Consider the following 20,468-nt stretch of genomic DNA (forward strand, 5'->3'; position numbering starts at 1 on the left):
TAAATGAGATCTCTTCTCTCTGTGCGACAGTCCTGTTTCTACCCGTTTCTTTATGAATGATGTCGTGTCACTCGCCGCCACGGGCAGCAATTTCTATGATTTATCAATGTCAGTGTGACCAAAATGCTAACAACGATGCTGGGGGTGCAACTGCAGACTCGTTGTGGGCAGTGGAATATTCACTTTCATTACCACCAGAGCTGCAAAGCTAATGAGCAGTTTAACTTCCTAACAGTTCACCCAGGAAGACGCCTAAAATGGCATCAGCTATTCAGGCATGCAGGACTAAGGCAGGTGGCTTGCATCAGGCATCATTTTTAAGGTTTTTGTGAAGTGTGATTGTCAAAAAAATGTGCTGTGAACCTCTCCACCTGAGACCATTTCTTGCTGTTGTACCCCAGGGGAGAGAAGTCAGGTGCATAAAAGCAAAGCTGGTTTGGCGCTTTTCCTATGAACTTTGCTTTGGGCAACTTCACTTTCACCTCGCTTGGAAGCTCCCAATTCAAGTCCCAGTCGGGGAAGTACTGAAATGTGCGTGTTCCAATACAGGAAACTATCGGAGATAGAGTGAAAGCATAATTCTGAGAAATGAATGTGTTTTCCCTACACCCTCTGCCCATAAAGACCCAAATTTTCCCTCTGTTCTCTTTTCTAGGAAACAATCCATAGATACCCTATAGAATAACATAAGTTTCCAGAACATGTCAAAGTCTTTGGGTAAACAGAGAAAGTTCTGGAATCTAGAACTAGGAACAATAGAGAAACAAGCAATGATAGGAAGAAAAATAAGAAGGAAATGAAAATATGCTGAAATAAACTATAAGGGCAGAGTTCTTTGTTCAAAACAGGAAGAAATAATAAATTACATTTCTACTATGAATGCAAATTTGCCTGAGGAGAAAGATCAATTACAAGAGAGAGATTAAGGATTTAAGTGACCATTAATTAACAGTAAATTATGCCCCCTTGAAAGCTAATGTGACATTCACACAAGCACTAAATGACTCAGTTCAGTGATGTTTCAACAGAGCTGATGGAAATGATCCACAGACCCAGGAAAGATTCCTTGTTAGCACTGCCTCTGTGGATGCTAATAATTTATTTGTAAGATTTCTGGAAAGTAGAATGTGTTAGGGGACTGAGCTATGAAGCACTTTTAGGTGAAGAGAGATTTTTTTTTTAAGGTAAGAATACAATAGAATTATTCGTTTTCCTTGTTTTAACAAATTACTCTCACACCTCTTTTTTTTTTTTTAATTTTTTTTTCAACATTTTTTATTTATTTTTGGGACAGAGAGAGACAGAGCATGAACGGGGGAGGGGCAGAGAGAGAGGGAGACACAGAATCGGAAACAGGCTCCAGGCTCCGAGCCATCAGCCCAGAGCCTGACGCGGGGCTCGAACTCACGGACCACGAGATCGTGACCTGGCTGAAGTCGGACGCTTAACCGACTGCGCCACCCAGGCGCCCCTCTCACACCTATCTTAAAGTGTTCTGGGCACTCTGATGAAAAGAGATGTTCTTGCTTTAGTGAGTATGTCATGTCTAGGATTATTAAAAAAGAAAAGAGTTATACATCTATCTGAGGGGTTACAAGGAAATTCAGATTTAGGTGTGTGGTCTATTGAATTCTCAAATCTGACTGAATATGTGCCATATGCCAGGCACTGTGCTAAGAGCAATTGACATGGATTATCTCATTTGGCTTTTACAGCAGCCTTATGACATAGGTACCCTACAGCCCGATGCAGAGTCACTTTGCTACAGGTAAGGGACTACAGGCTCAATGAGGTTAGTACCACCCAAAGTCCCACAGCTTGCAAATGAAGAGGTTGGAATTTAAGCACAAGTTATCTGGATCCAAAGCCCAAGCTCTTAAGCATGACACTACACTGACCTGACTCCCCCAGAATATTAGGGATAGCAGTGAGTAACCCTTCAAAAGGAAGACTGACATGTTGCATGGTGTGCATGACTGGGTAGAAACAGCCCGCTGTTATTTTCTGTGTGTGTGTGTGTGTGTGTGTGTGTGTGTGTGTGTGTGTGTGTGTTTAGGTCAAAAGTATCTTACATTTGCATTGCACCCTACAATTTCACAATGTTATCTTATTAGATCTTCACAAATATACAAGAGAAACATTTAACTTACAGGAAAACTGAATCTCTAAGAGACTAATTGGCTTCTTCAGAGTTACATGGCTGGTGAGTAGTGGAGTAGGAACCAAACAGGTCTCCTAACCTGGGCCTCTTACCCCAGCACACATCACCTCCAGGCAGTGGCCTTGAATTGGTGGTTGGTTCAGTGCTCTTGCATTTACAAATCATCTTGATATTAACCCAGGAAAGATTCCAAAGGGCATATTTTTCTGCAACACATGTTCCCAGTATGATTTTTAGTCAAGTACGGATTACTAGACACCATTAAAACACATTTTCTGTCACATTTAGAACAAAAATCAAGCATAATACTACACATTAGAAAGAGATATCATTAAGAACAATTTCTTTCTTTTCCTTACCTTTTATCCTTCTATCTTACTTAGCTTAATGTTTACAACTATTTTCTGCTAAGAAACTCATCTGGCATTTAATGAAATTTCCTATTTTCATTTTTATAATTAAATAATTATTTTATCCTTGAAGTTCAACATTCAGGATTTTTATACTTTAAGGCTAAGTGGCTATTTTTCTTCTCTACCCAAGAAACACTCATTTCCAGCTGCTTTGCTACCAAATTCCTTCCTCATTGCCATAAATGATGGATTCCACTTCCAGTTATATTTTAAAACATGGAAATTCCTAGATGTGAGTTCCACAAGACCCCTGAAAAAAGTGGGGTGTTGGGAAACACCAGCCTAAGTGATCTGCTTGATCTGTATGTGTCTTTAAGAATCCATTGTATCCGAACTCTAATGGCCCAATTCAGTGTTGTTAATACTGGAACCATAAAAGTGTAGTTCGGTTCCAGAAATATGGAAAAATATTTTAGTTTCTAAAGCATTTTAAGGGGAACTGTACACTTAAAACACGCAAGTTCATAGTGCTTGTCTTTTGAGATATACTCATTATCTATACAGACTTTGTACAGCTGGATGAAACCCTTAATATCAAAATGATATCCGGGCATCTATAGCCATGCTGGATCCAAGAGACTCTTTCTGTGGTCTACTAAAAGCTTACAATGAAGCCAAGACCATTTTGGATAATAAAAATGTATTATTCAGACATAAAAGCAAATCTGAAAAAGAATGCCCCAGACTATCAATGTAAATTGCTGCCAAGAAAGCCTGATTTCTAGAGAAACAGGGGCTTATCAAACAGTTTTAACATTTCAGAGCATATTAAAGCTGCCTGTACAAAGCCCCACTGTGTGCCTCTGTGTGTATGTATACATGTAGATAAAGATACAGATGTGGATATACATATATGTATACATATACATATACATATACATATACATATACATATCTATCATCGTAGGTCTCCATGTAGCTTCAGAGGACTAGGCGTTGTACAGATGATAAATAAAAACAAACACTTGAAAAGAGTTATACAGCACAATGTAGACAAATATCATCTCTCGCTCCTAAGAGTTAATACTCAATGCCTTAAATAAAATCATTACAAGGACCCACCTGAGGCAGCCACCGGGATGAATGGCTCCACAGAGGAGCCATTGCACCTGCCGTTGTTCCCGGGCACATCCCAAAGAGAAGAAATGTAGACTTGCCTATGGGACGGAATACCACTCAATTTTTCCCAAAGGGGCCCCTCTTCACTCCGTTCTTTGCTGTTTGCCAGTTTATGCTGTCCTCGCCGGTGCTATTTTGTAAACATTGAACAGGACCAAAGGCGACGCCAGCACCACACAATGTTTCAGAATTGATGCCACAGCAATACCCCTTAACTTCTCCATTTGGTTCTGCCCCAGCATCAGATCGTGGCCAACATTTCAATTTCCCTGACAAGAGATAGCTAAGTGAAAAATGTAATCTAAGAGGAGCCCCTAAGGAGGGGACATTCCACACTAATACGGTTTCCTTTACAGCCTTTACCTAAGGCGATGATCTTGCTGACATTCAGGACACTAATTTCATTAATAATTGAGACCTAAATAGCTGTTCTAAACCAGACTTATGCAGGAGCATCTTCAGCATTTGACAATGGCTATTGGACTCTTGAATCACACAAAGCTAATGGAACCCTGTTATTGCCTAATCAAGAACAGCTGCTAACAATACAGTGGGGAAAGTGCACTCTGTCTTTCCTGAGCTCCTTTAATTAAAAGAAACGTTGATGTTTGATAAATGGGGGTGCTTCTTAAATTGTCACTGAGTATACAATCCAGAAAGTAAACCATGTATGAGAGGATCCTTCTAGGCTGATTGAAGATGAGGGCTACGAAAGCTGGACATCATGTGATAAATTTTTTCTTTCATCTTTTCACTGAGCACCCATACTCTTCATTATGAAGGAGAAAGAGACCTAATTCCATATGATTCTATCTGCCACTGGTAGACCCCTAGATGCTCTAGAAACAAAACTGAATTTCATACCATTTCCAACATCTATCTGCTTTTTACTACGAGTGGGATTGTAGAGGCATAGGATTGAGATGAGTTTCACAGAGCAAACCGAGGGGAGAAATACATACCTGATCCCTGTTCTGCTAATTTATCTAGTCCCTTTGTTTACAATCTGTGAAGCTGTCTCCTTAATTTTCATCTACCAATAAAACGTAGCCCGACTGACTCCCTACTGTTGGTGACAGGAGTTACAAATATGGAAAGGGAGGAAACTAGGATGAACCCTGAGGCGTTGAGTTGGTTTTGGAGGCATCAGTGTGAACTTGTGGTTTTCAATACATGTGGCTACATATAAAAATAAACACAGATGTCAATGTGTGTGTACAGATGTTAATACATACTTGTATCCCAAGCTCTGTGCACTGGTGAGTCTGGGAGCCAAGACACCCCAGTAGCAATGAGTATACCCGACACCCAGATCTTAGTTTCTAAATAACACACTTACCTAAAAGGAAGACATGGAGCTGAACAGGGGATGTGTGAGAAGACCCAAGAACATCTTGTTGCGTCACAAAGTAAAGAAGTGCTAAAAGAATGACAAGGAGGGGCACCTGGATGGCTTAGTCGGTTGAGCATCCGTCTTGGGCTCAGGTCATGATCTCGTGGTTTGTGGGTTCGAGCCCCGCGTCGGGCTCTGTGCTGACAGCTCAGAGCCTGGAGGTGTTTCAGATTCTGCGTCTCCCTCTCTCGCTCAAAAATAAACATTAAAAAATAATTAAAAAATAAAAGAATGATAGAGACATGTTAAAAGGGCATAGTTAGTTGAAGGATCTCCCAAAATAAAATACAAATCCACAGGGTGCTTGAGAGGCTCAGTCAGTTAAGCGTCTGACTTCAGCTCAGGTCATGATCTTGTGATCGGCAGGTTGGAGCCCCGTGTCGGGCTCTGTGCTGACAGCTGGGAGCCTGGAGCCTGCTTCAGATTCTGTGTCTCCCTCTCTCTCTGCCCCTCCCCCGCTCATTCTCTCTCTCTCTCTCTCTCTCTCTCAAAAATAAACATTAAAAAATTAAAAAAAAAAAGAATCCACAAGTCCATGCTGATTTAAATAAATGAATGAAATGAAGACTTTTCCTTAAGTTAGAATGCCAACTAATACATGTAGAAGGAATGTCAGAATCTTCATAGTCATAATTCACTCAAAAAACATCAGTGGCTGATAAAACCTAGCTGGCGAAAGTTTGATGAAAAACAGGACACTTACACAACATACTTATTAATCAGAATGAGTAAAAAAGAAAAAAAAAAAAAAAAACTTTCCGTGGAGAAATCTGGCAGACAACACGTTAATCAAATGATGAAAATTAACGTTACCAATCACGGGAGTTGTGTGCCATGAGATAGGAGGGACTGAGAAGACACAGCTGCACTTCTGTGATCATCCTGCCAAAAATTCAAAACTTGGATCCATCTGGAAGGAGACACCAGATAACCCCATACTGTGGGACACTCTACAAAACAGCTTATAATCTTCAAAAGTGTCAAGGTTAGGGAAGCTGAGGAAAGACGGAGAAACCGTGTCCCATAAAGCCGATTAAGGAGACATGACAACTGGGTGCAATGTGTGACTCTGGATTGGATCCTTTTGTTACAAAGAACATCTTGGGGAGACTCCGCAAAACCCAAGGTGGGGGCCTAGAGACTCCCGATTTTGACGGAATTGAGATCATGTAATGTTCTTGTTCGTAAGAATCACATTCTGAGCACTCACAGGCGACAGAGCATCATGTTGGCAAACTACTCTCAAACGGTTGGGGGCGGGATTCATTTTACTATTCTCCCAGTCTTGCTGTGTATTTGAAAATATTTCAGAAAAAAAAAAAAAAAAAGAAATGTAACCTGGTAGTGAAAATTTGATACAAACTTATGGAAAGTTTAGAAACATCCTTGAAAGAGGATGGCCAGATAAATGGGGCTTTATCAAGAGATACGATCACCAAAGACTGATCTGGCCACCAAAGTCCCAGCACTTTCCATGAGGAGAAAAGCAAGCTGCAGACAGACATATCTATGTACCTAGCACTTTTTATGGGAAGGTGACACAGAAGCTTCCCTTTATGCAAAGGTTTAATCGCGATGATGATCGGCATTACATTCTTGCCACACATTTTATTTTAGCAAGCCATGGTAAGTCAGACCTTCTGGGATATGCTTTCCCCTCCCTTTTCTTCTCACTTCCTCATGTACCCATCTGTTACTGGAAGGCCACTGCTAATGATGTGTAATACAGGTACATTACAACCTTCATTAGCTAATTTAACAACAGTCTGGTGATCCTGCCCATTACAGCTCTTTATTGGCTGATGAATTCTGCCAAGATGGGAACGGTTTTGTGTGACTGACTTGTTTTCAAAATAGTTTATACACAGACGCTTCCCCATCTTTCCTTGATCGCCTTGCTCTGTATCACCAAATGGCTCAGATATTTGTTTTTCCAATGTTACTGTCCTGTCTGGATTTAGTTTGTTTACTTGGTGCCTTTAGATTTGGTATCTCTTCCCTGTTTGTTTTTTTTTTTTTCATGAAAATTTAATTTTTCATGAAATTTTTCAGGAAAATGGTCTCTTCTCACTCATTAATACAGTACTTTTTATCCATTACTCAAAGATCTCACCACACCCCTCTAAGCTATTTAGGAAGGATGAATGTGAGGTGAACCCCGTTCAGGCCTTTCAAGCAGATCAGTGTATTAAAATGAAAAAAATGGAATTGTCAGAAGCTAAGCATTCAGCCTTCTTAAAATATCAGCTAAGAAAAAGACTTAGTAATCTGAGGTTTGAATCTGTTGTTTCTTGAATGCAGTCTAGGGTCAGGCCTGTCACTAAGAGGCTACCTAGAGATGTATTTCTTTCAGAAGTCCCGTCTCCACATTCCCAGGAGCCCTTGCACTTTGTCTCTCCATTATTTCCAAGTAAGATACAACACCTCTTAGCTGGACCAGTGTCTTTTGGAAGAAGGAGGGGGAGAGGTTTTATTATGCAAACATAATAAGAAATGTTTATTATGCAAACAGCAACTGAGTTATGTGTCCTTTAAGACTACTAAATAGTTTTTAATTACTGCTATATCAGTAAATCCCATAAATATGCAAATGCAATTAGTTCACAAAACAGACCTTAAATATCTTTATTCCTCTCCAACAAAATTCTTTGAAGTTAATCGCTAACTCTCTTTGTTCACTCTCTTGGCAGTTATGCTAACATTGACAGGAATTTTGACAGATGTACATATTCAGGGGAAACTATATTTTCTGAGCACATCTGGTCAGGCTGGAGCAGCCAAGTAGAAATGGACACTCTAGCTGAAATCAAATATTTAATGAGTACAGTCCCATGTGAAACTTCTTTTACTCTATAGCATTATCCTCTGAAATAAATATCAAGGTAACCACTGGGACACCACTTCAAGTACAAAGCCGCACTCAACATTTGATTTTCTTCTGGCTCAGAATTTCATTTTTAATAATAACGCACATTTTCTCCTGGTCCTTAAAAATGAATGAATGAATGAGTGAATGAACGAATGAATGAACAAACGAACGAACGAACAGAGGAATAGTATCCCCCATGACCCTGGCCCTTCCTGGCTATGTGACATGGTTTTCTATGGGAAGTCATGGAACACAGGAGTCAGTTTCCCAGGCTTTGGAATCTGACACATCTCAGTTGCCCTCCCAGCCCCATCACTTGCTAGATGCTCATGGCCGTGGTCAAATTGCTTACTGTTTTTAAGCTTCAGTTTTCACATCTGTAAAAAGGGTGTAATAGGCTCTGTTTAGTTTTCTATGGCAACAAAACAAATTCCTACACACTTAGCAGCTTAAAGCCAAACTCATTTGTGAGCTCATGGTTCTGTAAGTCAGAAACCCAGGTACAGCTTGAATGGGTTCTCTGCTCAGGGTCTTAGAGGGGGAAGTCATGGTGGTATACTAGAAATGGCTCTTACTGCATCAAAAGAGCCAACTGTGGGGCGCCTGGGTGGCTCAGTCGGTTGAGCATCTAACTTCGGCTCAGGTCATGATCTCACAGTCTGTGAGTTCGAGCCCCGCATCGGGCTCTGTGCTGACAGTTCAGAGCCTGGAGCCTGTTTCGGATTCTGTGTCTCCCTCTCTCTCTGCCCCTCCCCCATTCATGCTCTGTCTCTCTCTGTCTCAAAAATAAATAAATGTTAAAAAAAAAAAAAAAAAAAGAGCCAACTGTGTACGTCCCTTCCCAACTCTGTTCAGTGACATCAGGTTAGTAGCTTGAGAGCAGCCATGATGGGAATGTCTGCCACACGGACGTCGGACATCGGCAAACACTACCAGTCAGGGCTCCTCCCACCAGCTGGCTACCAAACACCTGCTAGTGTGCTATGGCCCACTCCCTTGAACTTCCAGGGTCTCACAGATACCTCCTACATTATGGCATTTATGCAAGTATATTGTGACCTTCCTGTCTCTTCCAGAATCATGTGAATTCTTTGAAGGTAGAGCACTGTACCTAATTCATCTTTGTGTCTCCAGCACAGAGCTTGGCACCTAGTGAGTACTCATTAAATACATAAGAAGGATGGAACAAAGAGAGGGAGGGAAGAATTAACAGACGGGCAGAAAAGAAGTTTGGTTTATGCAAGAAAGAGGACACACCAAAAGGGATGAGCTTTTTCACAACCATACCCAATATGCTGTCCTTCCTCCGCCATCTCAGAAAGGATGGGCGGGAACGATGACTCGGGTTCAGAGCAAGATCGCTTTTGGTGGGTTTGGTCCAGAGCCAGCCAGCAAGCCATGCAAAGGATACACACTGGATCCAGACACAGGGAGTTCATGCCTCTTTGATTCTCTCAGAGGGTGCTAAAATTCAGGGGTCTCACAGTTACCTGGAGAGAGATGTCTGTCCCCCCGCCCAAAAAAAAACTAGAGGAACACGGGATCACATGGTTTGCTGCTTCTTGTCATGCCTCTGAGACATCGGTTCCAGGATGCTGCTTCAACTGCCATGTAAGGCAGGTGGTCTTAGCAATCTGCATCGTCCAGGCCTTCTGCACACATTATGGGCCTTGAAGTCTTGCTGTGCCAGCTCTGGGCATCTCCCCGGATCTGTGGCACAATGCAGGACCCAGGACTTCTCCATTTAGGCCCATTTAGAACTTTTCTGTGGAGAGACCACGGTCAACTACAGCAGCCAGTAAGATATTCTGGTTCGGGTCTAAATTTCTGGATATTTCCAACTCTGCTGCGGACTCAAGATGGGGCAAGGGCTTTGACCTGCTGGAGCCTGTTTTATTTATCCAGCCATCCATGTTCTCACTATGTGGGGAGTTGTGGTGGACATTGGGGAATATAAAGAAAGTTCAAGGAACCTGGAATAGAGGTGATAGATAAGAAACACTGAGGACACAATGAGATAAACACTAGCTAGCTGGTAAGTGAACTCGGGACAATGGAAGCAAAAAGAGGAGCCAGACTTGGGGTGGGGTGAGAAGAGGTGTTTCACAAATAGCATTTGTGTTGGGAAAAGGTGAGGGCAGGAAGAGTGGAACTCCCAGCAGAAGGAATAAGGTAGGAAAAGGCCGAATGGTACCTTCCCTGGGACTGCAAGCCTCCTTTTGTAAAACTGGGGAGCAGACAGAACACAGGTTTCTACCTGAACCATCCTAATTGCCCAAAGAAAGGCCAGTTGCTTTAAACATAAACACATGAAATAAAGTAAAAGAAAAGAAAATTAGGGAGCAGATAATTCTAGACTCACAAGATGAGCGGATTAACACATTCATGTTGCAAAGTGTTGAGGGAGGAATAAAACAGAAAAGGGAAATATTGTATGAGTCTGTATAAGTGCCGTTATTATAAAGCTGTCTCTAAATGGTCTGTGGCAATTATTCTAAAATGCACAACAGCTGTATTTGTCCCCTTTCTGCCACTGCTGAAATTTACACTGTCATTGCTCCAGGAGGATGGCTTGGCACTAATAACAGGCTGGCTGACTATGGCTGGAGTGTGACAGACCTCTAGTTAGAGCCCTTAAAGAGGAGAGAGGAGTGGGAAAATGAAAAGCACAGTGGAAGCCAAAGTAGACGCAGTCAGAGCACCGCCTTGTGGCAGCCATTGCACCTGCAGCTCCAGGGAACATCCATCCAACCTATTGTCCGTTGTACTTTAGTGTTCCGTTTCCACAGCTTGAAAGTCATGCCATGCCTCTATTCATGCCTCTTGTCTTCTTTGCTCTAAACATTCCTCTCCAGGTTCCCCAACACCAATTCATCTAATCTATTTCTACTTTGCTTGCAACTGTCAACAAATTCCTCTTTGCTTACTTCCTTACTCTTCCTTCTCCAAACTCTTGGTCCCAGGAGCACCCAAGTTTCCCAGTGATTCAGTGATGTTTGAAGAGGTAGTTTCTCTTTCTCCCTAAGAGTGGAAATAAAGAAAGCCTTGGCTCTCCACTTCTGAAATGTTATAAAAAGCATTATTAAAAAACCATATAAGGGCGTCTGGGTGTCTCAGTTAGTTGAGCGTCCGACTTCAGCTCAGGTCATGATCTCATGGTTTGTGGGTTCGAGCCCCATGTCGGGCTCTGTGCTGACAGCTCAGAGCCTGGAGCCTGCTTCCAATTCTGTGTCTCCCTCTCTGTCTCTGCCCTCCCCCATGCATTCTCTCTCTCTCTCTCTCTCTCTCTCCATCCCTCCCTCACTCCCTCCCTCCCTCAAAAATAAACATTAAAAAGATAAGAGATGAGTTTAAAAATTTTTTAGTGTTTATTTATTTTTTGAGAGAAAGTGACAGAGTGTGAATGGGGGAGGGACAGAGAGAGAGGGACACACAGAATCTGCAGCAGGCTCCAGGCTCTGAGCTGTCAGCAAAGAGCCTGATGCAGGACTTGAACCCATGAACCCTGAGATCATGACCTGAGCCAAAGTTGGATGCTCAACCAACTGAACCACCTAGGAGCCCCAAAACTAATAAAGAATTTTAATGTTATAAAGGTCTACCTTTTCTAGAATGTCATATAGTTAGAATCATACAGTATGTAGCCATTTCAGAATCAGACTTGTAAATACAGAGAACTGATGGTTGCCAGAGGGGTGGGTTTGGGGGTTGGGCAAAATAGGTGAAGAGGAGTGGGAGATACAGGCTTCCAGTTATGGAGTGAATAAGCCACCAGAATAAAAGGCACAGCATAAGGAACATAGTCAATGGTATTGTAATAGCGATGTATCAGGATGTATCAGGACAGACCAGTAGCCACACTTGTGAACACAGCATAACATATAAACTTCTTGTATCACTATGTTGTACATATGAAACTAATGTAACATTGTGTGTCTATTATACTTAAATAAAACAAAATAAAACCATGCATTTTCTCTAAGCACTAGGTTAGGGGCATTACACAAATTTTGATATATTGTATATTCATTACTTTTCTGTCTTAAATATTTCCTAACCTCTCATGATTTTTCTTGCCCCACAGATTATTTAGAAGTAAGTTGTTTATTTTAAAATTTGGGATGTCTTTCTAGATATTGTACGATCTTCCTCAACTTATGATGAGGTTACATCCCCATGAACCCATCATAAGTTGAAAATACCATTAAGCAGAAAATGCATTTAATACACCTAACTTACCAAACATCATAGCTTAGCCTACCTGACCTTAGCTGGGCTCACAACACTTACATTAGCCTACAGTGGGAGAAATTCATCTAGCGCAAAGCCTATTTTATAATAAAGTTTAATCTCTCATATAATTTACTCAATACCATACTGAAAGTGAAAACCCAAAACCAGAATGGTTGCATGGGTATAGAATGGTTGTAGGTGGATCAATCGTCAACCCTGGCGACCATGTGGCTGACTGGGCACGGTGGCACAAAGCTGCTGCCCAGTGTCACAACAGAGAACCATACTGTACAGCAGCAGCTCAGGAAAAGATCAAAATTCAAAATTCATAGTGGTTTCTAATGAATGTGTATCACTTTTGCACCATTGTGAGGTTGAAAAATTGTAAGTGGGATCTTCAAAAGTTGGGGACCATCCGTACTGTTCTTGACTTGCAATTTAATTTTGTTGTGGTAAAAGAACATATTCGACGATTTCAATAATCTTATTTTGATTGAGAGCTGTTTTGTGGGTTAGCATATGATTTGTTGTAAAAGCACCGTGTGTACTGAAAGGAAGGTGCAGTCTGACATCGTTGGATGTAACATTCCGTGAATAACAATTAGATCAAGGTGGTAGATAGTGTTGTTTGGGTTATATTTTTACGGTTCTTTTCTGTCTCTTGTTGTACCACTTCCTGTGGGGTGTTAAAACCTCCTACTACCATTGTGGAATTGTCCATTTCTTCTTTTTATCCTTTCAATTTTTGCTTCATGCATTTTAGGAGCTCTGTTATTAGGCACATACACATTGACCCACATTTACGAATATCACGTCTTCTTGATGAATCCATGTATCCATCATTATAAAATGGCCCCGTTTCTGATAATACTCTTTGCCACAGGTCTGTTTTGTCTGGTATTAATAACCACTGTGGCCTTTCTATGCTTATTTACATGCTTTAACAGAATACCACAGACTGGTTGGCTTAAAAATAACAGGAACTTATTTCTCACCATTCTCGGGGCTGGAAGTCTAAGGTCAGGGTGTAAGCATGATCAAGTTCTGGTGAGGGACCTCTTCAGGGTTGCAGGTTGCTGGCTTCTTGTATCCTCATATAATGGAAAGGGGACTAGAGAACTCTCTGGGGCCATAATATATAATAAGGGCATTAATTTCATCATGAGGGCTCCACCTTCATGACCTAATCACCCCCCAGAAGGCCTCACTTCCTAATTGGGGGTTAAGATTTCAATATATGAATGGGGGGGGGGTGGAAACAAACATTCAGTCCATGGCACATGGTATGTCTTCTCTTTCCATCTATTTGCTTTCAGCCTACATGTGTGTTTATATTTAAAGCACATCTCTTACATATAGCATATTTGGGTATTCTTTTTTATTTCATTTTGTTAATTTCTGCCTTTTAATTGGAATATTTGATCCACTAATATTTAAAGTAGTTTTTGATACGTTTGGATTTAAGTTACCCATTTTATTATTTGTATTTTATATTCTTTTTTTTAAAAAAACTCCTCCTTTTCTGCCTACTTTTGGATTTTAACTTTTTAAAAATTTTAAATGTTTATTTATTCTTTAAATAGATAGAGAGAGAGACAGAGCACAAGCAAGGGAGGGAGGGCAGAATGGGTGACAAAGAATCTGAAGCAGGCTCCAGGCTCCAAGCTATCAGCACAGAACCTGACACAGGTCTCAAACTCACAAACCACGAGATCATGACCTGAACTGAAGTTGGATGCTTAACCGAATAGGCCACCCAGGCACCCCTGGATTTTTTTGGTTTTTAATAAAGATTACCTATTGGCTTTTTAGCTATACTTTTTGCACAACTTTCTTTAGTGGTTATACTAGAAATTAAAATAAACATTGTTCACACAGTCTACTTTTCAAGTTACTACAGCACTTTCCCATCAAATGTAGTTACCATGCAATCATTTGGTTCCATTTACTGGCCCCTGCCATCACCATGCTCCGTTGTGTCATGTGTTACATCTAAATAGATACATACCCCACAAGACAGTGTGAAAGTTTTTCCTTTACACAATACGTACCCTACTATAAAGCCAAGTCAATGACTTTTTCATTTCAAATACTGAATGTTTAAGCTTGATTTTTTTTTCATTTTGTTATTATGTTTTATAATTATCTGTGGAGGTTCTTCCATTTTGCTTACTACAAGTATGGTTTCCTTTACTTCACAGAGCTTAGTTATCACAGACACTTTAATGTTCTTGTCTAATGGATTCTAACATCTTCATCTGGCCTGTCTTTTCTCTTGGTAAGAGGTCATATTTTCCTGGTTCTTTATATATCGAGTAATTTGGGATTGTATTCCTACATATTATGTTTGTTTTTAATGTGTTTTTTTTTTTTTTTGAGAAAGAGAGAGAGAGCAAGAGAGAGGGAGGGTTGGGATATAGAGAGAGGGAGACACAGAATCGGAAGCAGGCTCCAGGCTCCAAGCTGTCAGCACAGAGCCCGACGCAGGGCTTGAACCCATGAACTGTGACATCATGGCCTGACCTGAAGTCAGACTTTAACCAACTGAGCCACCCAGGTGCCCCCTTATATATTATGTTTTACCGAGACTCTCAATTCTCTGTCTAAAGGATGGAGAGGGTGTTTGTGTGTGTGTGTGTGTGTGTGTGTGTGTGTGTGTGTGTAACCTCTTTCTCCAATGAATGTTGATGTTTTTGTGCTTTGGCAGTGAATTAATTTGGTGAGACTCAAACTGCAAACTGTCTCTTTTGGACACAGGCAACAGCTCAAAGCTCATCTGATTTCTTCTGTCCTTTTTGAGGTGCTTTGCGGCTGGTGGAAGGGTCAGCCAGAGACGTGGTTAGACTCTGCACAAAAACCTGGGGATCTTTTTCTCTACCTCTCTCCTCTTCACAATTCCCTCCCTTTCTTTTGGGTTGCCATGTTTGTCCTAAACTCTAGTTTTTGGTTCCTCAGGCCAGAAGCCTGGTTGGTTTTTCACTAGCACTTCAACCACCGCGTGTCATGCTGTGACTATGGTCCGTTATCTGAGTAAAGCTGAAATACTGGGGCACACACCCCTCGTCGGACCTTTCTGCCACGTTACGACTCCCTTTTGAAACCTCTATTCAAGCTCCAGATACTTCAGGTACTTTTTATTTTGTCCAGACTTTGTAACTGTTATCTGTTAGACAGCAGATTTGTTAAGATCTTAATCCTCCATACCAAAAGCAACATTCTTGATTAATTTATTTTATAAATTAAAAAAAAAATTTAATGTTTATATTTGAGAAAGAGACGGAGAGAGAGTGCACAAGTAGGGGAGCGGCAGGGAGAGAGGGAGACACAGAATCCGAAGCAGGCTCCAGGCTCTGACCTTTCAGCACAGAGCCCGATGCGAGGCCCGAACTCACAAACTGTGAGATCATGACCTGAGCTGAAGTCGGACACTTAATGGGCTGAGCCACCCAGGCGCCGCTCGATTAATTTATTTTAAAAAGCAACACAGTGGGGTGCCTGGGTGGCTCAGTCAGTTGGGTGTCGAACTCTTGATTTCAGCTCAGGTCATGATCTCATGGTTCACGAGTTCAAGTCCCACGTCGGGCTCCATGTTGATGGTGTGGAGCATGCTTTGGATTCTCTCTCTCTCCTCTCTCTCTGCTCCTTCCCTGTGCATGCACATATGCTAACTTTTTCTCTCTTAAAATAAATAAACTTAAAAAAAGGCAATACTATCTCAGCAACATAAAAAGAAAATAAATATAACTTGTTATGGACTGAACATAATCATCAAAATCACAATTATTAATTACTAAGTTTTCAAATCTGAAGAAAAATAAATAAGAACTACAAGTAACAATGAATCACATAACTTCTGTAAAAAAAAATGAAAGTATTTTCAGTCTGTCATTTATAAGAGGACAAATGAGTTCTAGTAGCTGTTAAATACCAAGATAAGGGCTTACATTGTATATACATACCACATCTTCTTTAGTCATCATTCAATGGACATTTGGGTTCTTTCCATAATTTGACTATTGTTGATAGTGTTGCTATAAATATTGGGGTACATGTGCCCCTTCGAATCAGCATTTTTCCATCCTTTGGATAAATACCTAGTAGTGCAATTACTGGGTCATAGGATAGTTCTATTTTTAATTCTTTGAGGAACCTCCATACTGTTTTCCAGAGTGGCTGCACCAGTTTGCATTCCCATCAACAGTGCAAAAGTGTTCCCCTTTCTCCACATCCTCGCCAACACCTGTTGTTTCCTGAGTTGTTCAGTTTAGCCATTGTGACCAGCGTGAGGTGGTACCTCATTGTGGCTTTGATTTACATTTCTCTGATGATGAGTGATGTTGAGCATCTTTTCATGTGTCTGTTGGCCACCCGGATGTCTTCTTTGGAAAAGTATCTATTCATGTCTTCCACCCATTTCTTCACCGGATTATGTGGTTTTGGGTTGTTGAGCTTGATATGTTCTTTATAGATTTTGGATACCAACGCTTTATCCAATATATCCTTTGCAGATATCTTCTCCCATTCTGTCTGTTGCCTTTTAGTTCTACTGATTGTTTCCTTTGCTGTGCAGAAGCTTTTTATCTTATATGCAATGGAATATTACTCAGTGATCAAAAAGAATAAAATTTTGCCATTTGCAATGTGGATGGAACTAAAGTATTATTATGCTAAGCAAATTAATTCAGTCAGAGAAAGACAAATACCATATGATTTCACGCACATGTGGAATTTAAGAAACAAAACAGATGAGCATAGGGGAAGGGAAGGAAAAATAACATAAAAACAGAGAGGGAGGCAAACCATAAAAGACTCTTAAGTACAGATAATAAACTGAGGGTTGCTGGAGGGGAGGTCGGTGGGGGGGGATGGGCTAAATGGGTTATGGGCATTAAGGAGGGCACTTGTTGGGATGAGCGCTGGGTGTTATATGGGAGTGATGAATCACTGGGCTCTACTCCTGAAACCAACACTACACTAACTTGAATTTAAATTAAAAAAAAAAAAAAAAGGTAAGGGCTTACAACACCAAAGCTTCAGATTTTTAGTCTTTATGATAACCAAGACAGAGATTCCCAAATAATGTGTGTCCATGGTGGGGGGGAAGCCAAAATATATACCATATATGGCTTTTCTAGTATGGTTAAATACTAAGAATGAATTCCTAGACAAGAAAAGAAACAAAAACATCACTTTTGTTAAACTTTTGCTTCAATAAGTGCTCCTTCCCCAACCAGGAACCTCTAGCACTGGCTCTGAACAGGTAGGCTTCCTTGGTAATGTCCACAAAGTGACAGAAAGGGGCTCTTGACCCTATTCAGTTTGAGCAATGCAAATTTTGTTTTTATAAAAATCAAAACTTATTTAAGTGTCACTTCATAATGCGGAAAGTATTTTCATCACGTTCTCCCAGCGAGGTCACCACCAGATCATGGACCTGCTCACCATGATCAAGCCAGAGTGTTGGTCTGGCTGCTATTCCATTCTCTTTGTCTTGCCAATGAATTAATGAGCTTTAACATATGACAATAATTGTGGGGATCACTGTTCCTCTTTCCATAAAGTTAAGGGAACCAAATTTGAGAATCCTCTACTTCAAATAACATGACTAGTAATTTCGAGCTAAGTAACTTTTCCACATCTTTTTACTCCTTGGTACTAGAGAATCGTGATTTGCACAGACCAGCTCTCTGAACTGCCAGCCCAAAGCACGCACTACGTACCTGTCCTCCTGAACACAACTGATGTCCCTTCTATGGAGTGGCGTCTCCTCACAAAAATGGCTCAAGAGTCCACTCTATTCAGGACACCATCTTCCTTTGGTTTTCACTTTCTGGTTACTCTGGAGAAGTGGAAGAGACAATAAATACTCCAACAAACCACTGTTTCCAAATTTTAAAGTTGTTCCCTTCAACATTCCAGGTCTAAATAAAATTCTAAAACTCTCTTCTCTCATGGGAAGAAAAAAATCCCACAAAAGCAAAAACAAAAACCCATTCAACTTCTGCCCCCCTCTGGCAGAGACCATCAAATATTTCCCCCCCTTTTAACTCCACGTTGTCTCCTTTCTCTTCCGGGATGGCTCTCAGGCACCTCTAAGCCTTAAATGCCAGAGAGGATGGCTTACAAAACTGAAAAAGCTACCCAGTCCCTTAAGGGCAAGGGTCTCCAGGCAGTGATCCCACCCACCTTCAATGGGGTGCCCTCTACTCCCTCTGGCTACATTCTTTAGAAACAGATGAACCAGTTCTTATTAATGATACATACTTAATCAGACAGGGCTAGAGATTTGCATTTTAGTTATATCTGAAAGACTTTGGGTTATACTACGGTGAGATTCTCTAGGAATTGCTTACTTTCAAGACAAACTGCTCCGTTGTAGGATGACCAGACAATTTAACGTCCAATCCTAGAAGTTTGAGGAAGGAAAAGCTACCAAAAATCATTCCGGGAAAACAGGGGGTAAACCGTAATTGCCCCAGGCAAAATGGGACCTGTGGTTAACTCCACCTATAACTAGTCTTTAATGGCCTGCCAAGACTCCCATTGTCTTACTCTCTGCTTTCTCTGTCAACTCAGTTCAGGTAACACCTCCTCCGAGAAATCTTTACAGGCTGTTTCTTCTAATGATTCATCTTTCCTGGGTTTCTTTAAGCCAGAATCTTATATTTTACCTCAGCCTATAGAAAGAGAGCTAGACTGCTTAGCTTAGAATCATGGCTCCCGTCTTTATAGGAGAAAAGTCTTGGGCAAAGTACTTTACCTTTCTCCTCATTTGTAAAGGAGGTTTAATAATAACAGCACTTCATAGGGTCTCGTGAGGATTAGTTCATACATGCAAAGCACTCAGGACACCACCTAGCCTATAAGTGCTCAGTGAAGTTATTACTTCCTCTAAAAATGTTCTGTTTTCTTCCAAGGTCAACTTATCAGATCAGTAAAAACATCTGCATTTCCGAAGGCAAGTTTGTATTAGTTACTCTGGCCTCATCTATTTTTTCAAATTCTGATATTTTGAGGAGGAAGATTTTTCACTTCAATGGGGCCCTGGGTGAAAAAATTAAGTCACCTTAAGTTCCAATTTATGCTTCTAATACTTGCTGCATTATACAAACTTCTATTTTTTTTTTTCCTGGGTAGCTTTCTGGTTTTTATCTTAAATGATATTTTCGGTTTCTGTAGGAGGCCACAACTTTGACATAGAAGTCTTTCCCCAAATCTTGAAGCTAAAGAGGAAAATGTTTTATAAAATAGAATTTCTAGCTCATTGGACATCATCTAAAATATGGATTTGGGGCACACTCTGCATAAAATGGAATGGTAATATTTTTCATTTATCTTGATGATAGTTCAAATTATAATTCCAGAGAATTTTTTTAATGTTTATTTTTTTGACACACACACACACACACACACACACACACACACACACACACAGAGTGTGAGCGGGGGAGGGGCAGAGAGCGTGAGAGGGAGACACAGAATCTGAAGCAGGCTCCAGACTCTGAGCTCCAGCACAGAGCCTGACTCGGGGCTCAAACTCACAGACCGCGAGATCATGACCTGAGCCAAAGTGGGATGCTTAACTGACGGAGCCACGCAGGGGCCCCTAATTTCAGAGAATGTTAAATTTCTGCCTCATGCATCAGCCGGCATTCAAAAGGGTAACCTGCAAACTACAGAGACTTTTCTCAATATTTTTTGAGGGCACGGAAACATCATTAGAGCAAGGATTGATAGGCTTTTCATTTTAAGTTTAATGTTCTTTTAAACTTTTGCATTACTGAGTAGTTAATAAAATTTATGTAAAATGATAGAATGAACCCTTCATGTAAATACCACTTGATTTATGAAACCAGAACATTAGGAGTACCTGTAAATTCCCTTATATGCCCGTTCCCTATCCCTTCCCTTCCCTTGTCTATCCCTTCCCTTCCCATCCCTTCCTTCAGAGCTTCTAGTTCAAATTTTGTGTTTATAATATTCAGGCTTTCATTTGTAGTTTAACCATATGTTTATCTCCCTAGATGACATATTATTTGATGGTTTTTGTAATTCATACAAATGGAATTACATTATGTGCCATCTTCTGTGATTTGCTTGATCCCCTACAGTACTATGTTCCTAAGATTCATCCATGATATTGCATAGCTGTAATTCACTCATTTTAACTGCTCTATAAAGTTCCATCGAGGGGCGCCTGGGTGGCGCAGTCGGTTAAGCGTCCGACTTCAGCCAGGTCACGCTCTCGCGGTCCGTGAGTTCGAGCCCCGCGTCAGGCTC

At 40.9% G+C, this 20,468-nt stretch overlaps 1 protein-coding gene and 1 long non-coding RNA gene across 3 annotated transcripts in view; both read right to left on the bottom strand.

Annotated features, from left to right (window-relative positions):
* HTR3B (5-hydroxytryptamine receptor 3B) overlaps positions 1–5,490 on the bottom strand; it is a 38,549-nt gene extending 33,059 nt beyond the window's left edge. Inside the window, 2 exon segments of the mRNA XM_049613118.1 lie at positions 2,254–2,367; positions 3,637–5,490. Of these exon segments, the coding sequence (XP_049469075.1) occupies positions 2,254–2,326 (73 nt within the window). The 5' untranslated portion in view covers positions 2,327–2,367; positions 3,637–5,490.
* Positions 5,491–5,545: 55 nt separating this feature from the next.
* The window catches only part of LOC125909709 (uncharacterized), a 19,274-nt gene continuing 4,351 nt past the window's right edge, over positions 5,546–20,468 (bottom strand). The window contains exons 3-5 of one of the 2 annotated variants that reach the window (XR_007453763.1): positions 17,909–18,027; positions 10,883–10,976; positions 5,546–9,720 (exon numbers count right to left, since the gene is read on the bottom strand). This is a non-coding gene — a long non-coding RNA (uncharacterized LOC125909709). Of the gene's footprint in view, positions 9,721–10,882; positions 10,977–11,318; positions 18,028–20,468 lie in introns of those variants that run through there. The other variant, XR_007453762.1, reaches the window with a different exon arrangement.

This window comes from Panthera uncia, chromosome D1, assembly GCF_023721935.1.
Source record: "Panthera uncia isolate 11264 chromosome D1, Puncia_PCG_1.0, whole genome shotgun sequence".
Taxonomy (NCBI): Eukaryota; Metazoa; Chordata; class Mammalia; order Carnivora; family Felidae; genus Panthera; species Panthera uncia.